Source organism: Numida meleagris, chromosome 4, assembly GCF_002078875.1.
Source record: "Numida meleagris isolate 19003 breed g44 Domestic line chromosome 4, NumMel1.0, whole genome shotgun sequence".
Taxonomy (NCBI): Eukaryota; Metazoa; Chordata; class Aves; order Galliformes; family Numididae; genus Numida; species Numida meleagris.
Window position 1 is genome coordinate 54,688,325 of NC_034412.1, and position 13,253 is coordinate 54,701,577.

General features: G+C 36.5%; 1 protein-coding gene across 1 annotated transcript in view; it reads right to left on the reverse strand.

The window, feature by feature from the left end:
• The window catches only part of TNKS (tankyrase), a 110,191-nt gene that overhangs the window by 22,042 nt on the left and 74,896 nt on the right, over positions 1-13,253 (reverse strand). The window contains 7 exon segments of the mRNA XM_021393773.1: positions 546-691; positions 1,647-1,726; positions 3,517-3,688; positions 7,982-8,152; positions 8,665-8,786; positions 10,773-10,959; positions 11,372-11,438. Coding sequence (XP_021249448.1) covers positions 546-691; positions 1,647-1,726; positions 3,517-3,688; positions 7,982-8,152; positions 8,665-8,786; positions 10,773-10,959; positions 11,372-11,438 — 945 coding nt within the window.

Below are 13,253 nucleotides of genomic sequence, written 5' to 3' on the forward strand. Positions count from 1 at the left end.
ACACAGTCACTTTGCAAGAAATCAAATAATAAAAAGATCTGTAAAGGATTTATCTTATCTAACTAAATAAATGAGTTAACAATAAAATCTAAGAGAATCAGAGAAATGATCAGCGACAACCCTGGTATTTTACCTCGTGTAATTCCAAACTAATTTTAGATCACCTGAAATAACTGAGAGGCTGCTTTTAAACACCGCAAAATCTCTTAAATAGACCAAAGGGGGAAGAGAAGGATCATGGATTACATTGTCAGGTGGACTGTGGCTTTGCCAGAAAGTTATATTTAACTTCATAGTCCACTGTCTCCAGACAATTAATGTCAGAAACAATGCAGAATCACAGAACCTCTAAGATCATCCACCACTACTGTCCACTGAACGATGTCTCTAAGCACTACCTCTATCTTCTTTCTAAGAAGAAAGAAACAAAAACTTTTGAAGAAAAAATATGACAGTTGCTGAAATTCAAACCAAAATGAAGAAAGGAGGTTGAAATCTCACACTAATAGAAAACAATAAGAGTATATCACAGAATGAAAATATACCCTTTATCTTTGGCATGCACGTCTGCCCCATGGTGCAACAGATACTCCACCTCTGATACTTGGTTATATCCTGCTGCAAAGTGCAGCGGTGTTGAATGACGGCCTTCCAAATCTCTACAATTCACATTCTGAGGGCTGCAAAGTTGCTGTGAAAGGAAATCAACATCTACTAAGAGACTGGAAAAAAAACAAAAAAAAAAACCCACCCAGAACAAGAAAACACACAAAACAAACAAAAAACCCTATCCCCCACCAAACATCACAACACAAAATTTGGTTAATTTATCATTATATAGCAATTTTTTGAAGTTACATTTCAGGAAATTTTCCACATAAGCAAAATTAGAAGTATGGCTTGTCTAAATTTATGTCTGAAAGTACTTTCTTAACAAACAGGACTTAAATGATGGAAGCAGTATGAAGACAATCCTAACACAATCAGAAGGGTAAGCCTGTAAGTCATTAAGCACCAGGTTCAAGACCATGTACGTTTCTCCAGACAACCATTTCCAGCTCATGTTGTCTTCAGAAATCTAGAAATATTGAGCTTAGCAGTCAAAGGAGCTGTTGGTACACAAAACTACTGCTGAGTGCTAATATGTTATTAAAACTAATGCGTTGAAGCTCAAGCTGTGACTGCGCAGGATAGTCCATCTGCAGTCTATTTTGCCTGAAATGCTGTATGGCTACACGAAAGCTAAGACCAAACTTTCCGTGTTGCCAGCATTTTATGGTGTAACTGTTCATCTTCAGAAAAGGGTGGCTTAAAATGCTACGTCTCACCTTCTAACACTCGTTTGCTCGCCTTCTGCTTGAATCATGCTTTGTTAAAGAATTGTGGCTGTATATGAAACAACACATCTGATTCCAACAAACATGGCTGTGTGAAGGACCCAGAGAATGAACAACCACAAACTCAGAGAAACACCGCAGCACATCCCAATGTCCAGCTCTCTAGAAAAAATATCAAGAAATTGTCCTTCACATTTTTTATGACTTACCATCCACTGGGCACTACTTCTACAAACCTTGTGTGTAGTGGCTTCCATGAGGCTTGCACAGAAATAAAGTGAAAAATTAACACAAAATGCTCACATTTACCTTCACAGTTTCCAAGTCTCCAGCTTTGGATGCTTCTAACAACCGGTAATCCACATCAGATGTACGCACAGGTGTACTTTCTACATACAGAAGAAGAGTTTCAGGATTATTAAGTTATATTAACTTGTGCTCAATATTTTCCAAACTTGGAAAAAACATACACTAGCATTTGTAAAAATGCTGCTGGAGTTGTGATGTTCAAATTCATAGAGCCTAAACGGCTGAGTAAGGAACCTTAGTTTCAGAGTAAATCAATCAGACTTAGGCTCTAGAGCTGACATCACTCTGCCATTTCTGACATTTCAAGGCTTTGCTAATTCCACATATGGTAAGAACAACATTTCTATATTCAAGAAATCTATGTGTTCACTGAGCTAGATTCTAACTTTTGCTGAAGTTCAAAAGCAAACTGAATGAGGCCCCAGTGCACACTTAGAATTAAATGTGCTAATTTCAGCATGAGTTACAACCAAATGCTGTGTGGGGTTTCAGCTCTCACCTTAAAGTTATTTCCTTTCCCCTACTCCCCCCAGCAGCACTGCCACCTCAGCATCCTGAAGCTGAGATGAGATAAATGAGACTAAGTACTACGCTGGATCCAAAGCTTCACTCCTTCGCAATACTTTAATCTCCTTTCTGGACTCCTATCCTTGTCTTCACAAGATAGTCAAGATCAGAAACAATCTAATTACTGAAGGAAAGAGAAATTTGAATTCCACTAGTGTACCAAAGGACTGCATGGAGCAAAGAAACAAATCTCACTTTAAAAGAAGCAAAACTAGCAGCATTTTCTAATAACTGCTTGGAAAAAGAAAAAGGTATCTTGATGAGCTTTCTTACAACTCTAACTCAATCCTACAAGAATGAATACATTGCAATATTTTGTAAATAATTTCAGCATTTACTTGCTAGCTTTGAATAACACAAAATGTCAGCAACACTACATTACTGATGCCACAAACTTATAACACGGTTTTTTTTTTCTTAAGCTTTTGGATATTTCAGTCTTGAACAGCTTCATGGTTGTAAGAGAAAGGCTGCCATCTTCCCAGTGAAAAGTAGTACAATATAACATCTGAAACGAGGTTTCATAGAGTAGACATTGTGAAAACGAGTTTATAATTCAAAACGAAGTGAGTGTTTCCTGAATACTTCTAAGTTTACTATTTAAAAATCAGCACAGGATATATTTACTTTTTTTTTAATCTCTATCATTCTTCTCTCTCAGTACATATACACAGTCATGCACATTTTAAACGGGTAACGCTATCCAAATAACCAACTACATCTCAAGAGTGGGTGGGTATGCTTTTAAGTGCTGAAGGACATGAAGTTCCTAGGTACAGCAGGTTTTCTCATCAACCTGTCTTCTGTAGGCTAAAGGCATACCCCACTGTAAGATAATTGCTCTTTAGTAGCTACTGATACAATTATTCTCCCTACTTTAAAACATTAAAAAACAACATGGGTAAAAGGATGCATATGCTCAAAACATTGTTATCTAAGCAGTATCCAAAGTACTTCTACAGTAAAATCCTTCCCTGTTGGACAAGCAATAGATTGAAATGGTCTATAAACTATCAATATTTTTCTGTTTGTACACTCAATCTCAGGTGAGTAAAAGCAGCGCTTTTTTCAATTCCTGTTTTGCACGAAGTCTCTGAATTGAGCAGTTGTGGGTTTTTGTTTCCTAAAGAAGTATCATGCAGAATATACTGCAGATGTGTGTGCAGAATAGCAGAAGGGAGAAATGAGCAAACTACAGTATGTCTCTCACGCTGAAAAAGAAATAAGATCCACAGCTGTAAAAGAAAGGGAGAAGCTGAAGTACAAACACTCAAGCTTTTATTTTTTTTTTTTTTTTACCTACCACTTAGAATCTGTTGCACTGCTTCATTTCCTATCTGTGCCGCTGTGAATCCTTGTAAAGAGATGATGGAGGGATCAGAGCCATAATTCAGCAGGAGTCGGCAAGTTTGCAAGTGACCTGCTAAAGCAGCCCTGTGCAATGCCATTTGACCAAGTGTGTCCAGTGCATTCATCTGAAAAATCAGCAGCAATGTAAAACAGAACATTCTTAGAATTAAAAGCCTGCACCTGTCCCTGTACTTAATAGGAAGAGCAATATCAAGAACCTCTTGGCATACAAGTTCATCTATCAGTCCCTCTGTGTGGCAACTAAACAAAACCAAACGATAAAATATGTAAACATTCCAGTGTAAAGATCATTTACTGCAGATGCTTTCTTGCCTTTTACAAAAGGTAGGTTATTTGTATGCATGGTTACCATAAAAAACAGAATCCCCCAAACCATATTTGAAATAATGATCAAGTTTTTTAAAATTTGACAAAGCAAATTTGCAAAAAAAAAAAAAAGGAATATAGGAAAAGAAAGAGGTGAATAATTAAACAATTTAAAGAAGTTACCAAATGTCACCTTCTGAAGAGGAATTAACATTACTCACTATCAAGAACTAAAGCAAAGATATCATATTAAGAATTCTGTGGGGGGAGGAGGAAAGGAAGAAGCCTAATTTTTTGTAATTTTACAGAAATAGTATGTTAAAGTGGATAGAAATCTATTTAATACAAGTCTGCATAAGTAGGCAAAATGAAGTAAAATGATGAAAAGGTACTGCTTTCAAAGAGTGTGATATAATGGAAACTTGTCTGCAAAGATCTAACAGAGAATCTAAATCACTGGAAGCACTGCCATGGGCTCACTATCAGAGAAAGGAAGAGAATAATAAAGAGCTTTAAAAAGAGGGAAAAAAAATATAGAAAATAACCTTTCAAGAAGATACTCTGTACCTAACAACCATTCATGACAAATTTAAATGCAGACGTCCAACAGCTTTTTTTTTTTTTTTAATCGCTACGAAATATAGGACTACTCTGTATTCTCTACAACTAACTCGGAACCTGTTATCTATTTCAAAGCCTACAGATCACAGGCTGTGAGCTGCATGAATAGTACTCTGTTACTCTAAAAAACAGCCTTTTTACATTCCCAAAATCTTTGTGGTGGCAGCAAACGTTTTCATGGGTTATCTCACCAAAAACACAGCCTTCAAATCCTACCATCTTTCCATGAAAACCATTGAAAAAACATTTTGGTTGAGACTAAAATTTAATTTGAAATGAAGTATCTACATAGCAAATATCTACTACTTGAGAGGGTTAAAAAATATACAAGCATCTGCAATACAGCAATATCAACCCACCAGAAAGAACAGCATAAAACAGACCGTTTTGACATTGTCTGAAAGCCTTTTACATCTCTGAACAATTCTACAGGCTGGTAAAGCAGGAATTTCCCAGATCACAAACCTCTCTCCCAAGCAGATGTATAGGTGAACAGTTCTGCTTTCTTCTAACCATGCTCAGCTCGTGACACTCTCATGGGATTATCCTAAAAGTTTTGTTTTAAATAAAATCTTACTGCCTTCATAAATATTAACTAGATGCTGAATGTCCCAAATCCATAATTTTGTTCAGGTGATGACCCTCACCTGTTTCAGGACATCAGATACCTTTCACTACAGATAAGGGCACAGACAGGAGCACAAGTCTCAAGCTACGTACAGTTAGTGGTAGCAAAGACAGAATTAAGTGAGGCTTGTGGATTCTAGAAGTACATGGTAGCACTGCGCTAGCCAGGAAAGAGAATCATAGTTAACATTTTCTGTAACACTGGATTCATGTATTAAATATTCCCATATGGAATAAATTGTGGAAGAATGGCAGCGAGGCATCCACACCTCACAAATTGATACCAACTGTGACCTGGAAAAAATGCTAATATTCACTTGAAAGGAACACTAGAAAAGTCATCAGATCCACCGTATTATGTGTCTTATACAGGTCTCCTTTCACCTCCAAACAACTATCTTTGTCAACAATCAATTCTTGTGGCAGAAGAACTGCAGCCATTTGGAGACATGTATGTTCACTTCTGGGGAAGGGAGGGCTGCAGTTGACCAAGAGGAATATGCATGTACCAAATGAAGCTATTCTTTCAGGAAAAGAGTTAGACTTTGCAGGGCATTTTCAAAGGGAATATATTCACTTTGAAACAGAGCTGCTCTCACCAATCATGCAGCACTTGTCTAAAACAAACCCAAAAGAAACTCAAGAATGTGTTGCAAAGTTATTCAAAAGCATTTTGAGTCTATTGCGTGCAACTTCTGCAAGCTCAACAAGCTAACGAAAGCATAGGCACTGACCTCAGAATGGACGTTGTGTGGACGTACCACACTAGTGTGCAAGTGATGTGAAAGACTTCTTAACAGTACAAATTATAAATTTTGTCAATGCCCTCAGTAAGGGCCAGCACGGCATCAAAATAACATGATTCTGTGGGTGTAAGTTGACTCTTGGCAATACTAGCACTCTCAAGTATTTCCACAAAATAAATCTAGATCAAGCATGCGTTATTCAAATGGTCCTTCACTTTTTATCAACCTGACAAACTTCAAAAAGCAAGTTAACATAATGAAAAAAATCAGGATAATTAAATTCAGTTCTAGTTCATCAACAGTTTCTTGTTCATTCCAAACAAACTCCCTAAAACAGTCTTTATTATGCTTTGTCCCACTTCCCAGAACAAAATAGCATATTCAAATACATGTATTTCATGTTTCTCACTTTTGCTGTCACTTTTTGTTGCTGACACAGCAACTCTTCAGAAAAACAACAGGATTTCCTCTCCATTCCTGAAGCAACCTCTAATTATTCTCAAGCCACAAACCTTTACATTACTTTGTCTCTTAAGTCCATTGCTTTTTTGTGAATCAATTCTATTTCCCCTTTGGTACCATATTTCAAGGAAAAAGGTTCTGTTCTAATTATTCATCTTTTTCAAATTGTTAGTTTCTCAGTAATGTTTTCCAAAAGTATTTTAAAGAGGACCCATCTAGCATCCTTCCTTTGACAGGATAAATGACTTCAAACTAAAGCAAACATAATAGGCCTCATCCATCTAGCCTTCAGTGAGCATTTGCTATGGGATCAAATGGGAAACTTCTATGAAGATATGGAAAAATAAGAATTGGTTCTTCCAGAAGAACTGGAAGTACTGAAAGGGGGAAAGCCTTCTCAGTGACTGGTTGTGCGATAATTTTGTTTAATATTTTCATTAATGATCTTGGCACAGGAGAACTGTGCTGTAGAGCATGAATACAAAAACAAAGCAAGAAGGAATCAAGATTCTCTGTGTATTACAAGACTACATGTAGGGTCTGTGTACTACTGTGTCATTTCTATTAAAAAGGCAAAAAATCGCAGTATGTGTTGATTAAGGTATTTACACTAGAGATATGGAAGAGCATAACCCATCTGGGAACTTCACAGTGCTTCATAAACCTTAATGATTCACCTCTCATTACGAACAGCGACTGCATTATCTATCATTTTACAACTAAGCAACTTAAGACACAGAAAGAGGGACCTGTTCCAGTGCAGTATGGAAACATACATTTAATTTTAACTAGGAGTAGGCACCTGCCAAGTGTTTAAATGCTTTGCTGATCACAAATGCGAATGGATTTCCTGAGAATAACATAGGAAGCATATAACAACAGTAGCAAAGAATGAGTTTCAAGGATAATAACTACACCAGTATTTGCATACTGTCAATTGAAAAAAACAAAAGAACAACAAAACACTAGAAAACACCACTCAGCATAATTCTTTAAATAAATGTGAATCCTTCATCAAGATCACTCAGTCATCAAGTGTTTCACTGAAACTCAGGGAAGGATAATTCTGAAATACTTCTGAAAGATGCTTAGAAAACAAACTAAATAAAGAAGTCTATACTCTCCTCTGCCTTTATCTAATAACTTGCCGCACATAAGCTTCAACACAGGTTCACAAATAACTTTGTTAAGCATCAACCAAGGGCTAAATCAGATGCCAAAACAATCTGACCAAGACAGACAGAAGGAAGCAAGTGCTAAACAATGACTAGCATTAGACTACTACATTCAGCATTAGCAAACTCATGCATTTGATATTTTCAAGCTGTCAAGAGAAGACAAGAGTCAACCATATGATCACATTTATTAGAATTGAATAATGAGATTCATTAAAAATGAGTTAGATGAACTCCTGAAGCCTGTATTAAGTTACTTGGAGAGAAGACTTAATTTTCATATGGGATTCCTGAACATGCTGTACTGATTTAAGATAAACATCATTCAAGACTGATATGACAAGCACAAGACATACAGAAGAAAAAGCAACAGCTATCATGAAACCTAAGATTGTATTTAACTGATACAATCCTCCCTCTCGCCTTCTCCCATAAACAAAATATATTTGGACATATTTACCTTCGCTCCATGCTTATGCAGAACTTCCATGACATCATTATGAGCTTTCTCAGCCGCAACATGCAAAGGTGTCATGAAATCTTTGTTTTTCTCATTAACGTTGGCTCCTTTCCTGAGCAATAGTTCTGTAACTTGCTTCCGCTTGGGATGCACAGCGGCCACAGCACAGTGCTGCAAAGAAGTAAATATAAAGCACCATTTCAACTACACAGATGACAAAGAGCTTTGAGATCCATGATTTCATGTCTTAATCATTCTGCTAAACATCAGACTACAAAATTTACAAACAAAACTTGTGATATCTCTGCCTGAACACGTAACATACTGAGCCTTTTTCTCCTGCTATGACAAAGATGTGTGTTTCATGTGGTACTTTTCAAGTCCAGCAAAAACACAGCTGACCAAAACTAAAATAGTCTAATGGAGAAAAAAGGAGAAGAAAGTAAAATCAGGTGAGCCCTGACCAGAAGGTTTATATGATCAACAGGGAAAAAAGAAAAAAAGTGATAAAAATCATGTAGTATTATTTCTATAATTATGATTTATTTTTAAAATATGAAGTGTTTGATGGCAAACTCTCAATCTCAGATGATGAATAAATTTTCATAATGCAGAAATAATATCTCAACTAGTACCACGACCACATTTATCACAAAATAAATGGATTGTCTCTGTAATCTTACCAGAGCAGTCTCATGTGACTGTGGCTGCTTAAAATTGATGATCTCCAAAGCAAGTGTTTTTTTCACTTTGGCTAAATCTGCCTCTCTAGCTGCTTGCAGAAAAGAATGTCCTTTGAATTCATCTGTTGGAGAAAGTGGTGCATTTAATATTCAGCATATCACCTTTACAGATATTACTTGAAAAATGCAGGTAGAACCTATTAGTAGGCAGCAAGAGTATTTCTGTACATCTGTACATATGGTGGCTGTCCTGGGATACAGAACACGAAAAAAAATGTGGTTTACTGAAACTAAATTGACATTCTAAAGAAGAAGGGCAGAGATTCCTTCAGTAAAATGCTTATTGTCCTTTTCCCCATTTTTCTTCAACCATTAGATATTAAAGGCATATATAGATAATTTGGATGTCACGTATGTGTTCAAGTGAGCATACAGCTCCTACATGCTCTGCAGAAAGAAAGCCTTATAGCTGCTTTTTCAAAACTTCTCTGTATTTATAGCTATAAATAATTCAAGGTAAAGACTTAAAGTATCACTTAAATATAAGCGTTCAATTACTAAAGAAAGCAAGGCCAGCTAAGCATTTTAAGCCACTCTACTCCAAAGATTTTGACAGTAGTTATATCTTTGCAAGTGCACAAAGGTAGTTTTCGTTTTTATGTCACGACTTCTTCAGTTCAGTAACTAGCTCGTTTAAGTGGAAAATTATTTTGAAAACACAAAAAGTATTTCTCATAAAATGCACAAATAAGAGGGAGGCTAACAATGATGAGGTCTGAACCTGGGAGTGAGAAACAAAAAGATTAGTCATCTCAGTATAAATATCAGTTTTGCTTATATTTGTTTTTTTCCAGAAGCAGGCTTGAAATGCCGAACTTCCTAAGCAGAGCTTTCTTCTTCCAATCCTCTTGACATCCGGTGCATATGTGGTTAAAAAAAGTTTTCATTTCAAATAGAATTCAAATTTCTTTTTAAAGACAGCATTACACAAAGCACAACTAAAAAGAAATCCTGAAATACTGAATATATTATTCCTGAAGTAGAAAACCAAAGAATTCAAGAATATACTAAACATGTTATTTTGGGTATGCAAATATAACTTGTTCCATCAAAAAGATGACAAATTTGCAACAAAGTTCAGATTTTTGTACACATTTCAGCAGTTATTGATGGATATGAATCTTTGCCTAGCCCCCACCGCTTTCTATAAACACAGAAATAGAACAGAGTTTAAGTAGATATATATTTTTGCTTGTTAGTTTAAGTAACTGGTAAATCAACCTGCTTCAAAGTCAGAAGCATCACTTCCCAAGTCAGTCCAGAACAGAGAGATCAGAAGTAGCTGAATGATATTAACCCCAACCTCTTTTCTCCTATAGGAAAGCACATGATCTCATTTCTGCACTACCACCTTCACAGGCAAAGAACAGTGACAGACAGCAACCTGACTAGCTGTGATTCTGAGTAGTGCAGGATCACATTCTTAGTGTGTCAGGGGGGCTTCTGCTATATTCAAAAGGTGACAGAAAATCTAAAGCTTACAAGAGAAGCAATATATAACTGAGTTCAGAATGTACTTCTCAAGAAGGTGTTTTCTGTAACTTCATAATGTCTTGTTTCCATACTTGTCTCACTTTCACCGTTTATAATGATGAGAAAACAAATCGCCAAAAGAGGGCAAATGAAGGTAGACAAATTCAAATTAAAGCTGAAGGATATTTTGTAAACAGCATAAGGATTGCAAAGACTACAAAAGGAGGTGCTGGAATTTCTCCCTCTTCGAGCCTGCACAGCAAAGCTATATACCTTCTGGAAGTGTTCACAGATCCAATACAGAGGTTCCTACGTGGCTTGATGAGACTTTTAAGCATAAAAATCACCCACGGACACTGATTCAGCAGTGTCTTCTGACCTTAAACATTTTAAATGTGAAAAAAAAACCACGAGACATTAAAAAAACATGGCATATTAGAGGTATCTACTTCAAAGCAACAAGCACATCTACCTTTATTTGCTGCTTTGCATCTGTGATTTATGAGGCAGTTGCTTTGAAAGGAAAGCACTCCTTTACACCCACCAATAACTGTTTCAAGACTGAGCATACTTACAGGTCAGCCTCTCCCTTAGCTCAGGTGTTGGAGCCATATCAACCGCGCTCTTTCCGTGGCAGTTGACTAACGTGGGATCTGCACCGTGACTCAGCAAGAGGGAACAGACTTCTACGCGGTTCCTGGAAGCAGCCTCGTGCAAGGGAGTAAATTGCCAGAGGTCCATTGCATTAACGCACGCACCATGCTAGCACAGGAAAGAAAACCTTTTGTTAGAATGAAGTCATTCTCAACTACTAAAAGGGCACACGTTTTCATTAAAAAAACTAGTTCCATTCTTTCACATATGAACACATACACACAAAAATGAATTATAGAAATCTGTGCATAAAAAAAATGATGAATCCTCAAAACTGGAATTTTTGTACTACTTTTGTTTAGAACAGCAGATTTTTCTTGAAAAATTCATATTACTTAAACGCTACTATCTCTCCAAATAAATCGGGTAGGGAAAAAACACCCATGTGAAGTTGCATGCTTTTGAAATTACAGGATGCTTGAAACCCAATAAAAGAAAAAAAATCTTCCTTTTCAACTGTGGTATGAACAGTTCATACACATCTAAATTTCTAATAATCACTTTCTGTCCTTCTGCTTACCTTAAGTAGTAGCTCTGTAACTTCATAGTGTCCATATGAACATGCGTTATGAAGAGGCACAAGACCACTGTATGAAAGAAGGCAAATGACAAATTTATTCAAGAGGCATTTTTTGAAGAAAGTACAATTTTATCCTCATTGAGAGATGAAGAGAAATCAAATTAAACCCAAACATTAAGATATTTAAAAATTAAGACTGACAAACTACTAGGAATGTCTAAAGTTCTCAAACAACACATTATTTAAGAGTGGCATTAAAGCACTTTTTTTTTTTTTCCTTAGCAGGCCACAGATGTTTAATCTACCATTAAGATTAGAATTAATTGCCTTCCAAATTATCTTTCTTGAAGCCACTAAGGGGGCGGGGGAAAATGTCCCATTCCATATTAAATTTGCTTAGGAGAAGTCAATGTTCTGTTCTTGCCTAAACACGCATTCCTGTTTACATAAAATGCTGTATGAAAGGCAGAACTCATCAGATAATGCTAATGTAACTCCTGTGTATTTTATGATGACGTACAGATATCCATACACAGCAGACTGAAATCGCTGCTCCAGTCTGTGGAATTACTTCATTTTACTGCATTTTTCACAGTCAAACCTATTTAACTCTGCAAGATACTTATAAGAGGTTCCATGTGTTTTCTGTACAGGTATACTATTGGAGGCCACACTTAAAAATAACACTAGTGAAGTAAATGAAAGGGATCTCGTTACAAGCACAAGATAAGTAATAAAAAAAGTAATGCACTGAAAGGGAGATGCAAAGAGGGTAATTATTACAGAGAACCAGAAGAGTTTAATTCAAGCCAAGCAGGCTAAGCTCAACAAATCAGAATGCATAATACACTTAAAACAACAATTAACCCTTCACCATTTATGAAAAATAGTGAATGTTTCCCAGAATTGCAAAGTTAGCAAAACGAGTGTTGGGAAAGCAAGGGCCAGATTAGCTTGCTTACTTATAAATTGTTGTATATTAATACATAATGAAAACCAACCAACCAAAAAACCAAACAAAACAACAAGCCCTCCCCAAACACTGTAATCATGTGATGCCGCTAAAAAAAAAATAGGGAGCTCACTGGGCTGTTAAACATATCTTAGTATGTTTGAATTGTTTAAAGGTATGTGCAACTGTTTTTCTTTTCTTTCCCTTTCTTATCCTCTGTTCAAGCTCAACTTAATTACTTTTCATGTAGCAGTACTTTCCAAGTAGATCATTCCAGCCTCATTAAAGCATCTATGTGGGAATATTCTACCAAGTTGCACTCAAATTTCTGAAAGGCAGCAAATGCCTAAAACTGGCTTAAAAATTTTTGGATCTACCAACAGGTATTACACGCAACTTTACTGTGGTTTTGTGACTTACGAAATGTGTCACGATGCATTTCAGGGTAACTCTAACCAAAGCCACTAAGGGTAAATGCACAGATAAAGTGCTACAATAATTAACCCTCAAGAGCTTAAGTATGCTTACAACTACTTTGGGGAGTTAATTTAAAATCTTCTTTAACACTAGTCTGGCTCAGGTTTGCTGACAGCTAGACAGCACACTTATTAATACACCCCTACACACTTCAAATACAAAACACATGTCTTTAACCAGGAGCATGATTTCTGCAGTATTAGGACTAAGCTAAAAAGGGAACAAGAAACTCTTTTACAAATATATTAACAGTAAGAGGAGGACCAAAGAGAATATCCGTTCTTTACTGGACGCGGCTGGGAATGTGGCCACTGAGGACAATGAAAAGGCTGAGGTTCTCAATGCCTTTTTTACGTCTGTCTTTAAAAGCCAGACCAGTTGTCCTCAGAGCACTCTACTCTCTGACCTGGAAGTCTCAGATGGGGAGCGAAACAAACCCCCCATGATTCAGGA